Source organism: Hordeum vulgare, chromosome 7H (assembly GCF_904849725.1).
Source record: "Hordeum vulgare subsp. vulgare chromosome 7H, MorexV3_pseudomolecules_assembly, whole genome shotgun sequence".
NCBI classification, from domain to species: Eukaryota; Viridiplantae; Streptophyta; class Magnoliopsida; order Poales; family Poaceae; genus Hordeum; species Hordeum vulgare.
Window position 1 is genome coordinate 475,672,874 of NC_058524.1, and position 25,235 is coordinate 475,698,108.

The 25,235-nt window shown below is 44.6% G+C and overlaps 1 protein-coding gene across 1 annotated transcript; it reads left to right on the forward strand.

Moving 5' to 3' along the window:
- Nucleotides 1–17,321: 17,321 nt before the first annotated feature.
- Nucleotides 17,322–19,428, forward strand: LOC123410642 (flavone O-methyltransferase 1). The gene is made up of 2 exons (XM_045103585.1): nucleotides 17,322–17,819; nucleotides 18,473–19,428. The coding sequence occupies exons 1-2, from the start codon at nucleotides 17,410–17,412 to the stop codon at nucleotides 19,143–19,145; spliced, it is 1,083 nt and encodes a 360-aa protein (XP_044959520.1). The 5' UTR covers nucleotides 17,322–17,409; the 3' UTR covers nucleotides 19,146–19,428.
- Nucleotides 19,429–25,235: the final 5,807 nt, after the last annotated feature.

Consider the following 25,235-nt stretch of genomic DNA (forward strand, 5'->3'; position numbering starts at 1 on the left):
TCTTCCGTTCTGGAAAAAATTATTTTGGGGATTTTATTCCATTTGGACTCCGTTCCAAAATCAGATATGAAAAGAGTCAAAAACACAGAAAAAACAGGAACTGGCGCTTGGCACTGAATTAATAAGTTAGTCCCAAAAAAGATATAAAAGGTAAACAAAACATCCAAAGTTGACAAGATAACAGCGTGAAACCATCAAAAATTATAGATATGTTTGAGACGTATCAGGGCCCGACTGTCATGATTTCAGATCTGAATACCTTATGTTTTCATGAATATATTTGTGTTCTAGATCCTATCTATGAGTTGTATGCACCTATTATAGTCCGGAACCGGCGATCCCAATGGTGACAGCTTGGGACACCAATGGTAATAGACTATAGTTTGAGGATTCCATGTATCCATTGATTGTTAATGCTTTGTTCCGGTGCTCTTTGATAGGAGCACCTTAATCTCCATAAGTTCCTTTTGGCCCCGTTGATAGCGGGATGGTAGGACAAAAGATGTTGTGCAATTTCTTATTGCAAGCACGCACGACTACCTCGGGATACATGCCTAATGTTTGATATATGCGTAGATGATCATTACTTTTCTATGTGCCTTGCCCCAAGTGAAATACATGATATCTCTCATCCATGACCAACCATCCATCTCCTTAGCATACAGTGTTTTAATCCTGCTAGTCACAAGTTACTCTACTTTCGCCGTTTTACTTTCGTTGCTTTGCCTCCATTATTTCCGTTGCCACCATCACTTCCATATCACCGTTGCTACTAATATTTCGTTGCCAAGCAAGTATCTTTCAGGTGCGGTTGAATTGACAACTCAACTGTTAAAGCTTATAAATTCTTTGGCTCCCCTTGTGTCGAATTAATAAATTGGGTTAACTTACCCGTGAAGACTGTTGCAATCCCCTACACTTGTGGGTTATCACCACCGTGCTCAAAAATATATAAGTGAAGGTCTTGATCAACCACTAAGCGCAAAATATATAAATGAAGCACATAGAGCATTCTAGCAAATCATGATGAAGGTGTCTCTCTCTCAGATATGTGTGTCTAGAAAATGATGTTTGTGGCAAAATAAAACATAATCAAACAAAAGCAAATGATGCTCCAAGCAAAACTCATATCATGTGACAAATAAAATGTAGCTCCAAGTGACATACCGATGGATTGAGATTAAAGAAGGGATGCCTTCTATGGCATCCCCAAGCTTAGACGCTTTAGTCCTCCTAGAATATTACCTTGGGGTGCCTTGGGCATCCCCAAGCTTACGCTCTTGCCACTCCTTATTCCTTTCTTCATCGTGATAACACCCAAAATTTGAAAACTTCACTGACACAAAACTCAACAAAACTTCATGAGATATGTTAGTATAAGCAACATATCAAATAGTTTAGATATTGTTATAAATTGATTCATATTTCATTATTGCATAACAGGTAGTATATTCTAACTTCTCCATGGCTTATACCCCCTGATACAATCCATAGCATCATCAAAACAAGCAAATTATGCAAGCAAAATGAGAATCTATCAAAAGAAAATAGTGTGTAATGATCTATAAATAACCTATGCTTTTCGAACTACAAAAATTCTAAACAATTAGGAAGGCCTGAGGAATTTTTACAACAATATTGTGTAAGAAACTCATCTCAAAAAGACATTCCAGTAAAATCACATAAATTCTGCACTAGACGTCAAAGTTTTTGTTTTTGCACCTCATCAATCCTATACCAAGCATCTTTCAAATTTTCTCCTCCCCTTTGTTTAAAATTGGTACCTCACTATCGAGAGTAAAGGGAACAAAATAAGTAGCCATAATAACAAGCAAAGATTAATATTTTTGTATTTTTGTTCTTTATGAAATAAAATAAATATACCAACAAATAAAAAGAAGAACAAGGGAATGATAATTCGTGTGATGTTACTTGATAGTAGGTGATGATAGTCCCCGTAAGAGCGCCAGAAATCCTTCCTGATACTTGTGATCTACGTTGGGTTTTCCATGAATAGGAACGGATAATTGGAGCATAATACAGGTAAGTATTTCCCTCAGTTAAGAAACCAAGGTTTATCAAACCAATAAGAATATCAATCCTCAACCATCTTTAGCGGTTGCACACAAAAGAGCAAACAACTTGCACCCAATGGGGGAAGAGGGTTTTCAATCCCCTTGATCTCGTTATTTGCAAGCAAATTAGGTATGTAGATAATTATAGTTAATTGTAAATTGCAAAATAAAATAAAAGAAAATAATGACATCAAGGTAAAGATAAGTTTTGTAAATATATAAGTGAATAGATCCGGGGGGCATAGTGTTCACTGGTGGCATCTCTCATGAAAGCAACATACACTGGGTAAATAAATTAGTCGATAGTTATGAAATTTTCACAGCAATGATCATGTGCATATAGGCGATCAACATAAAAATGCGATGATCATTGTATTGAAGATCAAAAGAGAGAGAGAGAGAGAGAGAGAGAGAGAGAGAGATAGCCATCTAGGTACTAACTACGGACCTGTAGGTCTGTGATGAACTACTCACACATCATTGTGAGGGCAACAAGGTTGATGAAGAGGTGATCGACCCCCCTTCGGCAGGGTGCCGGAACGGGGCTCCAAATGAGATCGGGCAGAACAAAGACTTGTGGCGGCGGAAAAAGTGTTTTGGGATGCCCTTTAGGGTTTTTTGAACATATGTGAATTTATAGATCAAAGAATGGGGGTAGGAGGGCCACCATGGAGGGACAACCCATCTGGTTTCTCCGACCCCCTTGGTCGCGCCCTATTGGCTTGTGCCTCCTTCGTGTGGCCTACGGTCTTCTCCCGGGGCTTCCAGGTTTTCTTTTGGTCGAGAAAAAAATCATAAAAAAAATTGGGGCAGTTGGAATTCGTTTGTTACTGTAAACCTCAAAAGTAAAAAACAGCACAAAACAACAATTGGCACTAGGCACTGGGTCAGTAGGTTAGTGCTAAAAAATAATATAAATTGGTAAATTATTACTCAAGAAGTATCCTAGAATGATAATATAATAGGATGGAACAATAAAAAATTAGAGATGGTAAAAGGTCTTGAAAGTAAATAACATAAATAAACGTGAAAGTAGGGTTGTGTTTCGTGCAATGGAGAGATTAGGCACAGAGAGAATTCAACTCGTGGTATATTTCAAGTGTGTGAGTGCGATGCTAATACTAGTTACCCTGTACCATACTTGTAGTATTTGATGTTTTTTTCTGTAGGCAGATCACCCTTACATAATGGAACTTCTCCTCGCGGGGTTACATTCCATTCTATGGTCATGCTTCGTCGTTCCCATAGAGTGGTCGTCTCCAGAATTAAGGTCCTTGGACTGGAACCAAGCATTAGGTTTTATGGATCACCATTATATCATATTGACTTCGGTCATCATAGATGTCTCCACCTGTCATGTCAGAGGTCGTAGATTTCCTAAATAATATGTGTCACATATGTAGTTATTGAGATCATGTTGCTTGGGCCCTTTAATTGGACAACACACATAGAGTTCACCACCGCATAATAACTTAGTAGACTGATCATAAGACTACAAATACAAATGAAGACTTATAGAACTGGCCTAAATGAATCTTACCACTCACCTACATCTCCCACGGCGAAGGAAAATTACTCAAGTATCATTATGGAGGGACCAATCACATGAGAGCTTAAACCCATGAAAACCATATCAAGAATACCGTGAAGATCGACAATAATATGAAATGATAATTCAAATAGTCTTGGTCTCCATATGCGTAGGAATAGACAACTTGTTCTCACATCTTGGAATTTTTCTTACAATGGAGAGGGATGAGATGATGATGGACATGAAAGGACCAAAACTAAGGAGATCCCCGATGGTTCTTCGGACCACCTCCTCCTCTGTTCCGGATGTTGTGGCGGCGGTCAGGTTTCTCTCCTCTCCTCGGCCCCTTTACGAAAGTATCTTGTATCGATGAGGTGTAAGCTACTTGCACCTCATACGACCGCTTATGTGAGTGGTTCCTCTCACATGGAAGGCCATATTTTGCTCTGATGCGACAGGTGACTTGGCTCTCCACATGGATGTTGCTCCATTTGACTTCATTTGTAGCAATTCTCGTTGATTTCCTTTCATAAATGATATTTCCTGCCACATAATGGAAAACATAATTTCTTCTCTTTTGAAGGATTAGCTCTAGAAATAACCGAGAAGTGGAAAGGACCCAGTGAAAACCAAACAAGATTCAAATTAATAAGATCACAAATTCTCTATCCACCAACCTCCTAATCATTATTAGAGCCTTTTACTTTTCATTTAACATCCTCAAAAACATTTTCCATCTATATATTAATTTCCGATATCACCCAATAAACCCCAAAACCATTTCGGTGACTCCAAAATGCTTTCACTCGTAGCTAAACTATTTGGAATATTAATGAAACTATTTCATAAATATTTTATAATAACTCTTGCTCCACTAATAGTCGGCATACCATGAGTACCTTAATCTTCTGACCCTATAGGTTTGGTAAAACATAAGCATGAACAAAATCGATTTCATTCAATGATCAATAATGGAACCGCGGACATCCATATCGATCCCTATGAATACACGAATGACATTCGAGTGAACCTTTGGTTGTCATGTGATATTCTCTTTGCTTTGCGATACTTTACAAACCCCGAGGTGAGATGTATTGATATCCTCTTGAGTCATTCCCATGCTCACCATACATGTCTCCTCGTTGCCTATTTTGTCTTACTTTCTTGTTGACATGTTCCGGCATCCCCGTGACCTAGTAACTTGTGTGTGGCCAAAATATGGTGGATGTCGTGACACCAGTAGGTCCCAAACAATATATCTCCATCGTCGGAGGATCAAATCCCACAATTGAGATATCTAGCCCCTTGTTAAACTTTCCGATGAACTTGTAAGTTGTCCTTATGAACACCTTGTTACCGATGATGTTTGAGCAACCCCAAAGTCCTTCATAGGATAAGAAGAAACTATGATACTCTCATGGTCTAAGGAACTAAAGAATATGTTAACTCTCTATGTTATAACAATTGACTTGTGACGATAGTATCTCAAAGTATAACAAACAAGTTTGGGTCGATTCAATATGATCATTCTTCCAACGTCATATTCTCAAAATTGTTTTAGGGCTATCACTACACTAGCATATCCTACGATCCAAAACACATGATCACTAATAACACTTGAGCTAGTCATAGAGGTGAGACTAGGAAATCCGGTTTTACTATTTATCATTCCACACATGCATATGAGTTTTACACTGAATCTCATATTCCAAGATCATAGTAGTTACAACATGGAATATAAACTCTTAATTATACGCTTGGAAATATAATAGTACAACATTATTGCATCTAGGGCATATTTCCAACACGTACATCCATTATGGGCGACTCGGAGGCATATAAGGTGAATGAGGCTTCACACATAGTTGTTCTGACAAAGTTGGAGTGCATTGCTGTGACAACCCCAAACCGACGCTCAAGAAGATTCCCCTTTTATTCTGTTCTCGTCGTGTGGTTCGTTTGTCTATCGCATTCATCATCGCATCATCCGCATTACTTCGGCACTGCATTGCCGCCAGTTTTTAAAACTTGCATCCGTTGTTAGTTGCCCGTTCTCCCCGTCTTTGTCGTTGACCGTGTCGAGACCAACCTCACACGCACGCGCCCACGGCATCGATAAAATATTGCTTTCAAAGGTATCGGAAAAATATTCTTGGATTAGGTTGAAACTTGGTATGCGGTCTTATTTTAGTGTAGGTAGGACGCGTGCCAAATTTCGTCGCAATCGGAGTCCATTTAATACCCGAACGGTCGACCGTAGCGGCACCGTCATAGGGTTATCGTCGGACGTTTTTTGGTGTTTAAAAACCTCACCGCTGGCCCACCATCTCCCTCTCTTCTCAGCCCACACCCCCTCTCCATATCCCACTACCGCTGTGGAAGCCCCCTCGGTTTCCGGACGCCTGATCGAGATTGAACTGTCGAAATCGATGCAAACTGCCCTAACCCTAGCCCCCATTGTTATAAATAGATGCCTAGCCCTGCCAATTTTGGACCTAACCTAGCTCTCCTCGGGATCCGCACCACCCCCAACCAGCCAGTCGCCTTCCTAGCGCCCCTGTCTCCCTCCTTCCCGTGCAGGCCCACCGACGCCCATCTGGGTCCCGCTGCCGCGTGGCCGGGGCTCCCACAGACACGAGAGGAGCCACGGGAGGGTCCCGAGCTCCTCTGCTCCGACACCCCAGCTAGGCAACCTCGCTCTGCCGCCTTCCACCGCCGGCGACCGCCGTCCGCCGCAGTCCCCCGCTCTCGCCGACCGAGCCCCGAGCCCCGCCGCCAGCTCCTCCCGAGTCCGGCTCCTCCCGGACACCAGCCCTGCCGCCGCCTTCTGCGCACCACTGCCGGCCAGCGTCCCCAGCACCGGCTGCCTTCGGCCGCAGATCGCCAGATGCATTGTCACTGCGCCGCCCTCGTCACCGCTTGTCGCCGCAACCTTCCCGGCCGTCACGCCAAGGGCCACCGCCCCGATGCGGAACCTGAATCGAGATCCAGCTCCGCACCACTTCTCGCTCGGGCTGCATGGTGGGCCTTGCCCCATTGACCGACCAAGCCCAGCTGGCCGTGGCCCAAGCCAGCTCCAGCGCCGATCCGCTCCAACCAACCCATTGTCGATCTGGGCCACGACCCACTAAGGTGAGAACCTCCGAGCCTCTATATCTCGCCCCTAGCGCATTATATTTATAGTGCGCACGCTCTGTTCACCGTACAATAGACAGATTCGGCCCGAATAGGTTTTTTAGGTCGTGCGAATTTATTATTTTCAGAAAAACATGATTTTAAAACGCACGTAGTTGTTAAATCGTGTGTCGGTTCGCGACAAATTATGTATGTAAAGTGATTAGAATTTTACGTAGAATAATATTTTTCAACTCTCATGCATATTAAAAACTCTTTAGCAAACTGTTTGCATCGGTTTGCGTGTCGACGTCATAGAAACAGTTTAGTTTGTAGTTATTTAACCATAGCTCCGTTGGAGACGATCCATATATGTAAATGGACTACAACGACGATTAGAATCACGTGAACCACTTTGTTTTGCAGTTTAACAAACATAAAATATGATTAGGACAAATCTGGACGGATTCTAAAGCTAACGTGTGGGGTCATTTCGGAGATGCTATATGTCGTTTCCGGCCTCATTTCCTTTAAAATACCTAGATAGGTAGTTTATTTGTACTTCACCCCTTGCCATGTTTAACAACATTTAATATTACCGTGTAAATAAACGACAATGCACTAAATAATGCGTATGTGGGGTTTCGTCAATATGCAACTCGTTGCATATTGAGCTTCACTTAATGTGTAGTGTTTGATTGTGTGAATTGACATGCCATGCTTGCATAATTCTAACTCGACATGCATCATATTAGGGTGTGCATCATATCATGCTTGTGTGTGGTGAATATCGTGTGTTGATGCTTGTTTCCGGTTTGCTTTGTCTCGATAGAGTTCTGCAAGCATGTCGGAATGTGAGGGTGCGTTCGACTATGATGGTTTGTCTGCTTCCCGGAGTCATTCTTCTTCCAAGCGGGATCTCAGGCAAGATGATCATTTCCCTAGATATCATTACTATCATTGTCATGCTAGTTGTCTCGTTTCTTTCGTTATGTCTTGTTGCCTACCACCTATTTAATAAGCCTCCCAACATTGCCACGAAAACCTTCAACTATTCTACAACCTAGCAAACCACGGATTGGCTATGTTACCGCTTGCTTAACCATGTGTTAGCGTTGCTAGTTGCAGGTGCAGTGGCTTCCATGTGGTTACATGGGTTCCTTGTTATATCACCATATTATTGATAATTATTTAAATGGACCTATATACTTGGTAAAAGGTGGAAGGCTCGACTTTCTAGCCTGGTGTTTTGTTCCACCTTTGTCGCCTTAGTTTCATCTACCGGTGTTATATTCCATATTTGAGAGCTCCTAACATGATCGGGGTTGTTATGGGGACCCCCTTGATACTTCGTTTTAGTATAAAACTGTCTGGCCATGCCCAACTTCGGTACAACATTTGCCTTATAACTAATGAACCGCATATGGAGTAATTAACCCGAGGAAACTTAATCAATCCCGGGGCCAGTGCTTCTCATGAGTGTTGGTCCAAAATAGAGCACTGCACGGGGCCAACCCAGGGAAACTTGGGTGATTTCTATCAGGCCACCGCACGCGCAGCTTATCCCGTCGTGGTGTGAGAACGAGATACGCGGCTCCTATCGGGATCGTCGACACGTCGGGCGGCCTTGCTGGATTAGTTTTACCTTTGACGAAATATCTTGTGCATTGGGATTCCGGTGATGCTTTGGGTCTTCTCAGAGTTAAGGTTTTCCACTAAGGAATCCGAGGAGATCACGAGTTTCGTGATCGAGGTTTTCTATGCGGCTTGTGGTAATTTGTGATGGAATAGTTGGAACACCCCTGCAGGGTTAAATCTTTTGGAAAGTCGTGTCTCCGGTTATGTGGCAACGTGGAAACTTGGTTTAACACCCTGTTCTAGATAACCTGAAGTAACTAATTAAAATGTGCCAACTGAGTGCGTAACCGTGAATGTCTCTTTCGCGAGATCCTTCTCTGATCGACGACATGGTGGGGTTATGTGTGACATAAGTAGGTGTTCAGGACCATTCATTTGATCATCAGTAGTTCACGTCTGCAATGTGTAGATCATCCCCCTCTTTTATTCTTGTACTCCTAAGTTAGCCACCTCAAATAAATGATTAGCGGCTTGTTGTAGCCTCACCACTTAACCATACCTCACCCATCAAGCTTTGTTAGTCTTGATGCCTTTGGAAATGAGATTGTCGAGTCCATGTGGCTCACAGATTACTACAACACTAGTTGAAGTTACAAGTAAAGAGTTACTTTGACGTGAGCGCGCGGGTTGTGCTATTTCGAGTTTCTCCTTCTTCTTCTTCATCGATCTTGGATGGGTTCCAGGTCAGCAGCCTGGGATAGCAAGGATGCACGCCGTTCGTTTATCGTTTGTTGTCGTCCGTAGTCGGACCCTACTCTTCTACTTGATGACTGTATATTGTTGTATTGATGTGATCTTGATGTAGCTTGTGGCGAGTGTAAGCAAACTCCTTATACTCATCTTTTCAGTACATGTACTTGTAACGATATCCATTCTCTCAAAACAACGAGATGCGTTTCTATCCCTGTCGAGGCCCTCGCGCCAAAATAAGGATGGGATCACATCTTGGGTGTTACAAGTTGGTATTAGAGCAGTACCGACCTAGGAGCCCCCTTGATTGATCAAACTTGGTTGAGTCGAGTCTAGTGAAAAACTACTTTGAGTCTAGTTATATATTGTAGAGTAGGATTCTTTTTTTCTCCTCTTCTATGCACTGGTGAGAAATCTTGACGTAATAATTTTAATTCTATTCCTCTTCTCACTCAAAAAAAAGGATCACTCGAATATTTTTGAAATCTATATGATGTCAATGTGACGGAGTTCTGACTTGGTGCCTCCTGCTGTGTTGATTTTATTCCGGGGAGTTGAGCTCCACGAGATTCTTGAGAACATCGTTATCATTCAGATTTCTTAGTATCTTAGGACGGAGGATGTTCGAAATTGCTTTAATACTAGTAGTGGCGAAATAACCCCGGCATCCCGAGTACTGGTGCAGAGAGTTCGGGGGTACTGCCATACTTGGTATCGTTGTGATTATGAGAGTCTGAGATAGATGAGTTTCCGAGATCTCTGGTTATGTGTTGACGGATGTGGTACATTGGACGAGTAGTGTTATTGCTAGGAGTTGAGTGATGGATTTTACTCCTTGTATCTATGGACCCGATTGAATGACCAGAAAATTTCGGAAGTTCTTAGGTGGGAATTCAAGTAGTTACTTATAGGACAATCTTCCAACAGATGCATGATGTGAGGTTGGGGTTCGACATCTAGTGGATCCGTTTGTTCACGGTCCTCTTACAGCGGTTTTTGTTGTGTCATAAAGAATCCTTGTAGCTTGCTATGACTCGGGGACGCTTCGTATGTCATGTGCACTGCCTTGTACATGATGGCTACTGTAGGATAGAGCCCGTGCGATCCTATCCACGAAAATATCAGACGAAATCGTTGTCATGAATTTTTTCGAGCTTTTTTCATAAGCCTCGTCCTTGTTTTGTTGGAGTATGGTAATTCCAGTTGCTTCGATGTCAAATGGTGATTTCATATCTTTTCCAAGAGTTGTTCTCATATTTGTATGGGAGTGCTAATTATTTTCATCATCAATTCTCTTCAAACCGAAGTCGTCATGTCAATTCTTTCAACCGGTGTGCTTCTCTTCAAGTGAATTCAATCTTCACCAATATTTGCAAGATCAATCTCGCATTTCTTTCCGGAGTTCGTCTCATCGGTCCCAAGTTGTCTTTGTTTTTCCCCGCCCTCTTGCCCTTTTCTTCAGTGATTAGATTATCATCCTAGTGCCTTTCTTTTAGTGTTGCTTCCGCCATCTTCTCTTCTGTCTGATATCCAGTGTTTCATGCTGAAGATTCTTAGGAGTTGTAGTTCATCGTTTCTTCATTCTTGTTCTCTTTTCCCGGTGAATTAAATTCAAGTTATTCGTGTTCATCATATCCTTTTCATCCTTTTAATTCTTTCCGATGTTGAACATTCTTATCAAGTCTTTCTTTTTGTCATCGCTCTCCATTCTATCCGGAGTGTTCAAGTTATCTCAGAGTTTCTTGTTCTCAATCCTTTCAATTATTTTTAGGTTCCGAACCTCATCAAGCTTTCAGTTATACCGGTGCGGTATCTCTCTTTTTGAGCAATCTTTTCAATCGTGTTTCTTTTGGGTGTGCCCATAACCCACAGGTTCTTTCCCAGGATCTTATGTGGCTCTTGTAATCTTTCCCTGTGATGTCTAATTCTTTTCAAATGTGACGTAAGTATGTATTCTATCAGTCATATTCCTTCCTCAATGTCAATATGTATTATGTCATCATTGGCTGAACTTTTCATATTCTTATTTCGGAGTGTCTTAGTTATTTTGGTGGTGTCCCTTCTCATCATTTTCACCTTGGAAGACCGAAGGAGTGTTTCTCTCAAATCTTGGTCCATTCTCCTGAATATTCATCATTTTAGCTTTGTGTTATCATATTGAATTGTTCTCGATCATGAGAAATCCTCCATATCTATCTGGTGCATCAGAGTTGTTTTCATTCTCAGTCGCCCGAAGGCCATCATTTTAGAAGATTTCTTTGTTCTTAGCTTTCAACCTTCAATTCTTCTCAATTGTTGTCTTTGTTTGTATCTCATTATTCCGGTGCCTTGTTCAAGTTTCTTCTAGGTGGATCATGATCTATTCATTCTCAAGGTGTACTTCAATATTCTTGTTGTGGTACCTTAAGTATTCTTTTGCTTGCATTCCAAGTGCAATTCTTCCTCCTTTATCCTTTGAGGTGGTGTTACAGCGTTTTGGTTAGTGGAGGAGTCTCAAAGAGAGTTATGCCAAGAATGAGATGTTTAATCCCACCAGTTCTTTGATCATGGGGTATTTGCAACCTGTGAGTTCTTTATTGAGCTATCTTGGGTTGGATTTCACCTAAAAGATTTTCCTATGGATTGTTGCTATCATGGTGCTTGTATTTAACCCAAGTTCTCAATGTATCCTTTTGGTGTAAGAAGTTGTGCATATCTTGTTCTCCCAATCAATCCTTGTTTCTGTTAGTGGCTGGTTGTCACCTCATTATTTTGAAATGGTTTCCATAAGCCCGCAACAAGCTTGTTCTTTTCGTTGTTGATTTTCCAACAACTCCATTCTATTCTTGTTCTTAGGTTTCTCTTCAATCCAATTGTGTTGCAAGTGTTCTTTCTTCTCTGTTTTGTTCATTCCAATGATATAGTTTCTATTCTCTTGTTTTAGAGTTGTGGTGATGTTGCTCTCTTCAATCTATCATCTTGTTCTATCAAGATCATATTCTTTCCTTGCTTTTCAATTAGTTGGTTTGTTGTGAATATTGTCCAGATCTTTCCATCTTATCAAAATTTTACCTCTCTTTCCTACCAAAGTGCTGCCGAAATTTTGTGTGAATTCTTGCTTGTTTCTCGTATCTTTCTTCATCTCTTTGCAACCTTCTAGATTCACTAGTTTCACTCGTTTGTCAAAGAAGCGACTAAGTTTTACCTTTTGCTTTTTCTCTTTCTCTCCCCCTTTCATTCTTAGATCTCGGGCGAAATCTCTTATTAGTGTAGGAGAGTTGTCACAGCTCGAGACTAACGCTCCAGACGATTCCCCTTTTATTCCGTTCTCGTCCTGTTGTTCGTTTGTGTGTCGCATTCATCATCACATCATTCGCATCATCCGCATTACTTCGGCACTGCGTTGCCGCCAGTTTTCAAAACTTGCATCTGTTGTTAGTTGTCGGTTCTCTCCATTTTCGTCGTTGACCGTGTCGAGACCAACCACACACGCACGCACCCGCGGCATCGATAAAATATTGTTTTTAAAGGTGTTGGAAAAATATTCTCGGATTGGGTTGAAACTTGGCGTGCGGTCTTATTTTAGTGTGCATAGGCCGCCTAACAAATTTTATCGCAATCGGAGTCCGTTTGGTACCCGAACGGTTGACCGTAGCAGCACCGTCATCGGGTTATCGTCGGACGTTTTTTGGTGTTTAAAAACCTCGTCGCTGGTCCACCATCTCCCTCTCTTCTCAGCCAACACCCCCTCTCCACATCCCACTACCGCCCTGCTAGCCCCCTGGGTTTCCGGACGTCCGATTGAGATCGAACGATCGAAATTGATGCAAACCGCCCTAACCTAGCTCCCATTGTTATAAATAGATGCCTAGCCTTGCCAATTTTGGACCTAACCTAACTCTCCTCAGGATCCACGCCGCCCCCCAACCAGCCAGCCGCCTTCCCAGCGCCCATGTCTCCCTCCTCCCCGCGCAGGCCCGCCAAAGCCCATCCGGGGCCCGCCCTGGGCCCGGATCCCGCCGCCGCGTGGCCGGGGCTCCCAGAGCTACGAGAGGAGCCACGGGAGGGCCCCAAGCTCCTCTGTTCCCGCACCCCAGCCACGCGACCTCGCTCCGCCGCCTTCCGCCGCCGGCAACCGCCGGGGCAGGCCGCCGCCGTCCGCCGCAGTGCCCAGCTCCCGCCAGCCGAGCCCCGAGCCCTGCCGCCACCTCCTCTTGAGACCGGCTCCTCCCGGACTCCAGCCCCGCCGCCGCCTTCTATGTACCATCGCCATCCGGTTTCACCAGCCCCGGCTACCTCCCGCCGGCTGTAGGTCGCCAGATGCGTTGCCGCCGCGCCACCCTCATCACCATCGATCGCCGCAACCTTCCCGGTCGTCGCGCCGAGCGCCACCGCCCCGATGCGGGACTTGGATAAAGATCCAGCTCCGCACCACCTCTCGCTCGGGCTGCGTGGTGGGCCTCGCCCCGTTGACCGACCAGGCCCAGCTGCCAGCCCAGCTGGCCGTGCCCCAAGCCAGCTCTAGTGTCGATCCGCTCCAACCCAACCGTCGCGATCTGGGCCACGACCCACTAAGGTGAGCACCCCCAAGCCTCTATCCCCCGTCCCTGGCGCATTATAGTTATAGTGCGCACGCTCTATTCAGCCCACAATAGACAGATTCGGCCCGAATAGGTTTTTTTAGTCCCGCGAATTTATTATTTTCAGAAAAAAAACATGATTTTAAAAACGTCCGTAGTTGTTAAGCCGTGCGTAGGATCGCGACTAATTATATATGTAAAGTGATTAGAAATTCAAGTAGAATAATATTTTTCAACTCTCATGCATATTTAAAACTGTCTAGCATGATGTTTGCATCGGTTTGCGTGTCGGCGTGATAGAAACGGTTTAGTTCGTAGTTATTTAACCGTAGCTCCGTTGGAGATGAGCCATATATGTAAATGGACTACAACGACGGGTAGAATTACGTGAACACCTTTGTTTTGCCGTTTAACAAACATAACATATGATTAGGAAAAATCTGGACAGATTACAAAGCTAACGTGTGGGGTCATTTCGGAGATGCTATATGTCGTTTCCGGCCTCATATCCTTTAAAATATCTAGATAGGTAGTATATTTGTGCTTCACCCCTTGCCATAGTTAACAACATTTAATATTACCATGTAAATAAATGAGAGTGAACGAAATAATTCGTATGTGAAGTTTCGTCAATATGCAACTCGTTGCATATTGAGCTTCACTTAATGTATAGTGTTTGATTATATAAATTGCCATGCCATGCCTTGCATAATTCTAACTCGACATGCATCATATTAGGGTGTGCATCATATCATGCATGTGTGTGTGGTGAATATTGTGTGTTGACGCTTGTTTCTTGTTTGCTTCGTCTCGATAGAGTTCCGCAAGCGTGTCGGAATGTGAGGGTCCGTTCGATTACGATGGTTCGTCTGCTTCACAGAGTCAGTCTTCTTCCAAGCGGGATCTCAGGCAAGATGATCATTTCCCTAGATATCATTACTATCATTGCCATGCTAGTTGTCTCGTTTCTTTCGTTATGTCTCACTGCCTACCACCTGTTTAATAAGCCTCCCAACATTGCCTTGAAAACCTTCAACTGTTCTACAACCTAGCAAACCACTGATTGGCTATGTTACCGCTTGCTTAACCACGTGTTAGCGTTGCTAGTTGTAGGTGCAGTGGCTTCGATGTGGTTACATGGGTTCGTTGTTATATCACCATATTATTGATAATTATTTAACTGGACCTATATAGTTAGTAAAAGGTGGAAGGCTCGAATTTCTAGCCTGGTGTTTTGTCCACCTTTGTCGCCTTAGTTTGGGCTACCAGTGTTATATTCCATATTTGAGCGCTCCTAACACGATCGGGGTTGTTATGGGGACCCCCTTGATAATTCGTTTGATTATCAGTAGTTCATGGTGGGGTTATGTGTGACATAAGTAGGTGTTCAAGAGCATTCATTTGATCATGAGTAGTTCACGTCTGCAATGCGTAGATCATCCCCCTCTTTTATTCTTGTACTCCCAAGTTAGCCACCTCCAATAAATACTTAGTCGGTTGCTGCAGCCTTACCACTTAACCATACCTTACCCATCAAGCTTTGTTAGTCTTGATACCTTCGGAAATGAGATTGCTGAGTCCGTGTGGCTCACAAATTACTACAACACCAGTTGTAGGTACAGGTAAAGAGTTACTTTCACGTGAGCGCGCGGGTTGTGCTATTTGGAGTTTCTCCTTCTTCTTCTTCATCGATCTAGGATGGGTTCCAGGTCGTCAGCCTGGGATAGCAAGGATAGATAGCATCTTGGACGTTACAATTGCTTCGCAATAGGTAGCTATTGAGGTATCAAAGCGCGAAATGCAGTCGACATTGCCCCTCAAGACTTGCTAGCATCCATGTTAGTCCACTTCATCGACGCTGCGAAGGGGTTGCAAGGTTCAAGACTCTTTTATGAGCCCGGAGTCACGCGACATCCCCATATATCACACTCTAAATCAAAACTTCTTGTTGGCTGCTATGCTTACCTACTCACTCGTGTCGCTTGCGGATGGGTCCCTCGTGGAGAATCATCTCCATCTTGATGTTTTGTTAAAAAATGGCAATGAGCGACATAATGTGGCTACGTCGTCATAGAGCCACCTAGCATTCATGTTCGTTTAGTGTAGGACCTCGAGGGCTCGAAGTTGTCCCATCCTCGCGAATTTGTCTCATCCGAGTCGATCCACTAGTCTTCACCTGACGTGTCGGAAGGCATTGCTAAGATCAGCGCTGAGTGACGTCGACCCGGTTCCCCCTCATGGTCCATCTTCAATGGATCTTATCTTATGACACACCCACCAACATTTTGTTGAATGCTTATTTTTCTACTTCAAGCACACTATAAAGAATCAAACCCTACTCATCAACAACAATAATAAGAGTACTCCCTCGTCTAAATACATATATGTAACTTGGAGTATATGAAAGGTGATTATAATGATATGGTTTTTATATCATACATCTCATGTATTTCTATTTTTTTGCACGGTAATACATGTCTCATTCATATCATAAAGATCAAAGTACAAGTCACATAAGGACGGACACGATAAAAACTGAAAAGATAACAGAACATCATTGAGCTTGACACTAACACCCGTCACCTACCTGCAGCACCACCACAATAGACACCAAAGAAAAGAATAACAAACACCTCCTCCAGTGACGGAACAAGAGGGTGGACAGGGTGGGCCACAGCCCACCCTGATTCTTTTTCCAATAGCCTTATATCATAGCAAAAATAATAATAAATATTTTTTTAAAGAAATTTTATGAACAGTTCTGCTATTGACCCACCCTGGCATATTGGGCTGGATCCGCTACTGACCTCCTCACGTGAGCTCGACGCGGCTCCATCGTTGATATGTAACTTTGTGGACCTCCAAGGTGACTCACCAAAAATGAAGCCCTTACCGTTGAACGAATCAGATAGGGGCAACACCGGGAAATGCCATCGAACTTCAGATCTGGCACCCCACCACGACTAAGACGTCAAAGGAGGAAACCATGCATGTCATCCACGAACCCACCACATGTTTCCTCTTCCAGATGTCGTCGATGCAGACAACAATCTGCATCCGCTCCTGAACTACCCCCCAAGCTCCACGCCGACGTGGGGTAAATGTCGTCGCAACGGTGGAGCGCGAGGGCACAGGTCCACCACGAAGATGTCCTCGCCGCCACGCCATCCTTGCTTGAACAGACCAAATCCATCCCCAACCATAGGACCGATGGCCTCGTTAGGGAAGGATCCGAAGAATTTTTATTCAGCACCGCCATCCCCACCACCGAAGCCAAAATGATGAACAACCTAAAAACTAGACTACAAAAACTAAAAACGATTCACGCGCATGAATTCGACGACCCTCCTCACCACCTACGACCAAAGTCGCCGGTGAAGGGGAGCCGCTAGAGGATGACGCTCGAAGTTGGCCTCTCCTAGCGGCGGCTAGGGTTCAAGCCGTGAGGGACGAGAAAATCGATCAAACAATGTACAATATTGTTACCAGTGGTCAAAGGCAACCACGAAAAACATACCATACCTGGTGTAGGAGTATTTGGATGGAGGCAGTATAACTAACTTTCCAGTGTGCCATATTTCTCTTTTTTCATTTTCCTTTTTCTTTTTGAGACAAGACGAAAACCAGTTGGTCTGGTGCAGTGGTTGGTGAAGCAAGAAAGCCAATTGGTGCGGTGGTTGGTGAAGCCAGAAAGCCCATATAACCCTTTTCCCGTCCTCCCTCCAAAGCATTCCTCATCGCTCACACCAAAATCAACCACCACCACCAGCAGCAGCTCGGCTCCGGAGAGGCAGAGGCAGAGATGGGCTCCACCGCAGCGGACATGGCCGCCTCCTCCGACGAGGAGGCGTGCATGTACGCCCTCCAGCTCGTCTCGTCGTCGATCCTCCCGATGACGCTCAAGAACGCCATCGAGCTGGGCCTCCTCGACACCCTGGTGGCCGCCGGCGGCAAGCTGCTGACCCCCGCCGAGGTGGCCGCCAAGCTCCCGTCCACGGCGAACCCCGCCGCGGCGGACATGGTGGACCGCATGCTCCGGCTGCTGGCCTCGTACAACGTGGTGTCGTGCACCATGGAGGAGGGCAAGGACGGGCGGCTGTCCCGGCGGTACGGCGCCGCGCCCGTGTGCAAGTTCCTCACCCCCAACGAGGACGGCGTCTCCATGGCGGCGCTCGCGCTCATGAACCAGGACAAGGTCCTCATGGAGAGCTGGTGAGCTAGATCGATCACTCCATCATCCCCTGTTTCTTCCATGTTTTGCCCGTTTGCTGTGGCTGGCTATCATGCGGGGGCACCCACTCGGCAGCCGGCAGCCGGCAGCATAGCTCTTTCTCTTTAACAAATTGAGCTCCAGCAGCAGGTAATAAATACTAGGAGTAGTAGTAAGTAGGAGTACTAAAGTTAGCACGAGATAGAGAAGCTCCAAGAGTCCATCTAGAAGCCGAGAGATTACGTATCAAATACGGCAATCAGCTTCAGAAGCAGTCAAGCAGAACCGAACCGCATGGCGATGGATTCCTTGTAGTAATAGTCAACCACCAATGGACAATTTTTGTTTTCGAAACGGACAATGGACGAATTTTGGTTTTTCATGTTTAAAAAAAGAGGACTTTTCAAGTTAAAAACAAGGACTTTTAAGCCGATGATATAGCAACTCTTTTGTCTCTTTTCAGACAGAAGCATCTCCATGTGTCAAAAGATGTGGCAGGCATTGATTTAAACACTCCCTGGTCCCTGACATCTACTGTATATTAATGGTCGCTGACTTAGTATAAACTTGGATCAAAGGGAGTTGCAATGATATGCTCTCATGGAAATGAGCTGTTGTAATAAAATGTGTGTGTGAATGTTGTTTTCAATTTCAGGTACTATCTGAAGGACGCTGTCCTTGACGGCGGCATCCCGTTCAACAAGGCGTACGGGATGTCCGCGTTCGAATACCACGGCACGGACCCGCGCTTCAACCGCGTGTTCAACGAAGGGATGAAGAACCACTCCATCATCATCACCAAGAAGCTCCTCGAGGTGTACAAGGGCTTCGAGGGCCTCGGCACCATCGTCGACGTGGGCGGCGGCGTGGGCGCCACCGTGGGCGCCATCACCGCCGCCTACCCGGCCATCAAGGGCATCAACTTCGACCTCCCCCACGTCATCTCCGAGGCGCCGCCGTTCCCGGGCGTCACCCACGTCGGCGGCGACATGTTCCAGAAGGTGCCCTCGGGCGACGCCATCCTCATGAAGTGGATCCTCCACGACTGGAGCGACGAGCACTGCGCGACGCTGCTCAAGAACTGCTACGACGCGCTGCCGGCGCACGGCAAGGTGGTGCTCGTGGAGTGCATCCTGCCGGTGAACCCGGAGGCCACGCCCAAGGCGCAGGGGGTGTTCCACGTCGACATGATCATGCTCGCGCACAACCCCGGCGGCAGGGAGAGGTACGAGAGGGAGTTCGAGGCCCTGGCCAAGGGCGCCGGCTTCGCAGCCATGAAGACCACCTACATCTACGCCAACGCATTTGCCATCGAGTTCACCAAGTAGATCCATGGCAACCGCCCACCGATCGGAGACCATCTTCCTCCTGCTCGCTGGCGCTGCGCTGCTGCGTCAACCTGCATATGTACTTTGGCTTGGTTTTCCTCCCTCTGTTTCCCTGATTTTGTCATGCTAGCTCTGAATCATTCTGAATTCTACTGGTTGTGTCGTCCATCGTCTATCCGAAATGTACTATTAATAGTGCTGCTCTTAAAGGATGCATGTGGTGCAATGACATGATTTCTGTCCTCTGTTGATTATACCAATATATGAAGTGAAGTGTTATTGATCTTCCTCTGTAAAAAAAATGTCCGTGCACTGACTCGCGAATGTTTTAATGCTCAGATAGATCCTCTGATGGTATATTCATACGACAATGGTAGGTGGAGGCACCCAGCTTGTAGGCGCAATCATTGAAGAGAAGGAATAGAAAGAACCTCTGGATTTCGACGAGATGAACGGCCGAGAGTTGCCGCTCTGGATTTCGTCGTCAGAAAATCAGGATCTTGCAAACGATAATTATGATCGAGTAGGAAGTGGATCATGTCACCGTTGCGTAAAACCTACGCCTAGCCAGTGGTGGTGTTATCGCTATCCGTCAAGTCGAGTCTCATACCGGTCATCGTTCAGGTCAGTCAGCTCAATAAAACATATGACGTGTAAAGCAAATTCATCCAACAACTCGCCGCAGAATAACTGAACCAGAACGGCTCGCTCTAGAAGAATAGAGATGCCAAAAAAAACTGTTTTCAACAAAGCAACCACTTTTATTTTTTCAGAGATGAAGCAAAGCAACGTCAGCTGGCGTTGTTTTGTTTTTTGTTTTTTTGTTTTTTTTTGTCAAATGGCTAGCGTGAGGTGGGCATGTTAGGCGATGTTTGGACATCCTGGTCAGCAACGTCAGGCGGTGTTATTTAGATTTTGAAGGTAAGGCTCTGTTTGAAACCATAATATATTATGATAATCTGGATTATAAAGATAAATTATATAATCTGGTTTATAAAAATAATCTAGGTGGGCATATTTGGATTATATAAATTGCAATCCAAGTTTTACATTGCATAATGACCTGTCTACCCTTTACTTTTTTTAAAAAAAAGAGGAGGATGGCCGTGGCAGGAATGTAATTATCTCCAACTTTACAAGGGTAATGGGTCATTAGTAATTCATAATCTGATTTTAGCTGGGGTAGAGTAGATTGTGAGTTTTTAATAATCTATCTATCTAGTTTTTATAATCTACATCATAATCCGTCATCTTTGGAGACATAATAGATTATAAAAACTGGATTATATAATCTGAGTGGTCCCAAACAGGGCCTAAATTATATAATCTAGTTTATAAAAATAATCTAGGTGGACATGTTTGGAGGTCAGGTTATATAAACTGTAATCCAGATTTTATATTGCATAATGACCCGTCTGCCCTTTGTTTTTTTGATAAAGAGGAGGGTGACAGCTGCAGGAATGTAATTATCTCCAATTTTACAAGGGTAATGGGTCATTAGCAATCCATAATCTGATTTTAGCTGGGGTAAAGTAGATTGTGAGTTTTTAATAATATGTCCATCTAGTTTTTATAATCAACACCATAATATGTCATGTTTGAAGACATAATAGATTATAAAAATTGAATTATATAATCTAAGTAGTTCCAGGCCCTTATTAAGAGCATCTCTAACACATCCCCGGAGCCAAACCGGGTCCTGCATAAATCGTTGACAGGATCCAGTAAATATTTTTTGTAGGACGCCTCCCTCTCCACAAGAACAAATACTATAAATCCATATTGTAAATTCAAACAAAGTAGTTCGTGCTAAAGAGAGTTCGCCCGAGTTCATCGCGAAGACATATCATAGCATAGTAGTTCATCACACGCATAGGAGAGTTTTAGTACAAATCATAATTATACATAAATAAAACGGAATTTAAAAACCTAGATATAGTCGTTGTTGGACTTGTCGTCGCTGTCGGAGTCGGTGGCGTCGATGGGCGACGACTCGTCGACGTGCACGATATAATACATCAGGGTGGAGCAGAATGTGCCCTGCAAGTCGAACTCCTCCCGCAGCGTCGGCAGCCTCACGACCGCAGCCACATCGTCGGCTTCGGCCGCCTCCTTCGCGTGGAACCACGCGAGCTCCGCTTGCCTCCGTCGATGCAGCATCGGGTCGAAGATCTCATCGAGGCGGTGGAAGTTGTCCCACGCCGACGACCTCGAGCCGACGCTGTGGGACTTGGTGCCACATCTGCGCAACACCTCCCTCTGCTTCTCCAATATGGGAGGCCAAAGGGCGGAGCCGCCTACCTTGCCGTTGTTGCGGCACTTGCAGTCGGCACAACCGTCGCGCCCGCGAAGCTCCCGCCGCACCCGAGATCCCCGCGCCGACTGAAACCATCACTGCCTTCATGCCCTGCACCTGCGGAAGCCATCGCCAGGATTCATCGCTGGAGGGGATGTGATTTGTAGTCGGAGGGGAGGAGTTTGTCATAGAGTAGGCAAGGGGATTTGTGGGACGGGAACCCTAAATCCCTCCTCCGCCTCAATATATACCGAAGGTCGGGGCGATTTACATGCCTCCCGCAAAGAAATTACGGATCGGGTCCCTTTTAGAGTATATGCGTGGGCCGGATTTTTGAACTGTACCATATAACGTCCCGCAAAACGCATTTTGCCGGACTGCTAGAGTTGCTCTAAGCGCAGGCTAGGAGAACCAGCACTCACGAGCCCTGCCTTGCAGACTCTACGATGAGGGAGTGATATATCGCAGCTTGAGAAGCTTCAAAGGAGGAAGTTTGGATCAGGAAGTTTCTTGATGGACGAGGTGTGGCTGCACAAAAAAACTGTGCGGGAACGTTGATAACCGACAAGTATATGGGATCGCAATAGTTTTAGAGGGTACAGTATTCAACCCACATTTCTAGTTTCAATACAAGGGGAGCCAAATAATATATGCAGGTATTAACAGCTGAGTTCTCAATTGAACCACACTTGAAGATTTAGTATTTGCAGCATAGTGATCACTAACACGGTAATATGATAGTTTTGATAGCAGTGGTAATAGTAGCAGCAGTAACAGTAAGAGTAGTAGTAGTAATGATAACAGTGATAGCAGTTTTGTAGCAGTTGTAACAGCAGTAGCAACAGTAGTAACTTAGCAAAAAAATATGTGGAAAATTCGTAGGCACTTGATCGGTGATATTGCTGGATAATATTCATCATATAACAGTCACAACATAGGGCGACACAGAACTAGCTCTCGTTCATCGATATAATGTAGGCATGTATTCTGTAAATAGTCATACGTGCTTATGGAAAAAACTTGCATGACATCATTTGTCTACCCTCCCGTGGCAGCGGGGTCCATAAGGAAACTAAGGGATATTAAGGCCTCCTTTTAATAAAGAATCGAAACAAAGCATTAACACATAGTGAATACATGAACGCCTCGAACTACGGTAATCACCAGAAAGAATCCCAATTGTTGTCACTTTAGGGTATGCGGATCCTAACACGTAGTAGGTGCATATAACTTGCAAGATCGGATCAGGAACATAGATATAATGGTGAAAACATAAACGTTTCAGATCTGAAATCATGGCACTCAGGCCCTAGTGACAAGCATTAAGCATAGCAAAGTCATAACAACATCTATCTCCAAACATAGTGGATACAAGGGATCAAGCCCTAACAAAACTAACTCAATTACATGATGAATCTCATCCATCTCTTCACTGCCAGCAAGCCTACGAAGGGATTACTCACTACTGGTGGAGAGCATCATGGAATTGGCGATGGAGGGGGGTTGGTGATGACGAAGACCGAAGATTTCCCTCTCCGAAGCCCCAAACGGACTCCAGATTAGGCCTCCCGATGAAGAACATGAGGTGGTGGTGGCTCCGTATCATGAAACGCGATGAAACTTCCTCTCTGATTTTTCTCTCCGAAAATAGGAATTGCTAGCTCTGGAATTAGGGTCAGCGGAGCCACGTGGGCCCCACTAGACACCATGCTGCGCTAGGGGGGGCCTCGAGGCTCCTGATATCTATTGGGCGTCTCTGGCCTCCCCTCTGGTGGGTATTGGTTCCAGTATTTTTCATTTATTCTAGAAAAAAAACTCCAAATTTTTTTGTTCCATTCCGAGAACTTTTATTTCTGCACAAAACAACACCATGGTAGTTTTGGTGAAAACAACGTCAGTCCGTGTTAGTTTCATTCAAATCATGCAAATTAGAGTCCAAAACAAAAGAAAAAAGCATTAGGAAAAGTAGATACGATGGAAACGTATCAACTCCCCCAAGCTTAATCCATTGCTTGTCCTCAAGCAACTCAGTTGACAAACTGAAAGTGATAAAGAAAAAACTTTTACGAACTCTTTTGTTGTTTTTTACATATACATGCTTAGAGAGCACCCAGGTTTTCTGCATAAATCATGGCTAATCATATTGACAATAACCCTTAGAAACTATATTAGCTCATACCAATGGCATGATCAACTAGCGAGCAATAATAAGATAACTCAAACATCAACACTTTGTCAAAACAATCATGATATAATATGACAATAATGGTATCTCGCTAGCCCTTTCTAAGACAGCAAAACATAAATGCAGAGCATCCCCAAAGTTCAAGGAGTGAGTAGATATTGTAATTCATGGTAAAAGAGATCTAGTCATGCTGCAAACAATGACTAACTAGACACAAAGCATGAGGATGACAGCAGTGCTCTCAGGTCTGGTGCTTATTTGAGAAGGTGATGACTCAAAGTAAAATAAAATAATATGAAAGTAAATAGAAAGTCCCTTCGCAGAGGGAAGCAGGGATTTGTAGTGGTGCCGGAGCTCATAGCGAAAATAAGAGATAAATTATTTTGGGATGTGCACCCTTCCTATCAACGTTATGACCAAGAGTTATCAATATCTTCCATGCTAAACAAATTATCGGACATTCCCAAGAGGTAAAAGTAAAGGCTTACTCCCCCTCCACCAACAAACACACTCCATGGCTAGCCGAATCCACGGGTGTCGTCCATACCAATAACAATCCAGGGGGAGTTTTGTTTAATTATTTGCGATTTATGATTCGGGATTGGGAGTTCCCTTTTACGAGCCCCTCTCGTGCAAGTACGAGTGAATAAACTCTCATCATGAGAATAACCCGCTTAGCATGGAAGATACTGACCGCCCTTTGTCTATCCATGAGAGGTCCAGGCACACAAAACAAAAGTTCATTTGAAATATTAGAGGTGGCACATGCAAATTTACTTGGAATGATAGGGTAATATCACATATAGGTAGGTTAGTTTCATTAAAAGCATGCAAATTAGAGTCCAAAACAAGAGCAAAAGTGTTAAGAAAAGAAGATACAATGGAGATGTATGAAATGTCGCATGGGAAACAAAAAAATTCCTAAGCTCACGAAGAACAATCTATGGAGATCAACAACTACGATAGGGGGAGTGCATCTACATACCATTGTAGATCGCTAAGCTGAAGTGTTTAGGAACGCGGTTGATGTAATCAAACGTCTCCGTGATCCAAGCTCGATCAATCCCGGGATCCAATCATGATTCGCCCCGTGATTCAATCACAAACGTCCCGGGATCCAATCACAAACACCTCCGCGTTCAGCACACGTACAACTCAATGACACCTTCACCACCCCGATACAACAAGCGAAGGTGAAGTAATAGCTGAGTTCTCCGACAGCATAATGGCGTGGTGGCAGTGGTGGTGGAGCGATCTCGGCACGGCTTCGCCAAGCACTACCACAATCGTGACGGTGGAGAAATACTACTAGAGCAAGGAGGGATGTGTTGTGGCTTTCAAGCGTGTCTGCCCTTCCTCTCCTCTAGTATATATAGGGGGAGGAGGAGGCCGGCGCCGTAGGGTTTCCCTAGGGTGGGGCGGCAGCTACCAATAGGTGGCTTGGCCCCCAAGCAAGGAGGGGCGACGGCCACCTCTGGGCCAGCCCACCTCCTTGGTCACATGGGCCTTAGGTGGGAGATGCGCACAACACACCTGGGGCTGGTGCGCCACCTCTCACAGCCATCGGGCCCTCCGGGACAGGTGGACCCTCCCGATGGACCCCCGGAAC

Excerpts from the sequence above, each read along its gene's own strand:
- LOC123410642 (XM_045103585.1), top strand. The coding sequence starts at position 17,410 with ATGGGCTCCACCGCAGCGGACATGGCCGCCTCCTCCGACGAGGAGGCG. Across the intron at positions 17,820-18,472 it reads AAGGTCCTCATGGAGAGCTG|GTACTATCTGAAGGACGCTG; the intron begins GTGAGCTAGATC and ends TTTCAATTTCAG.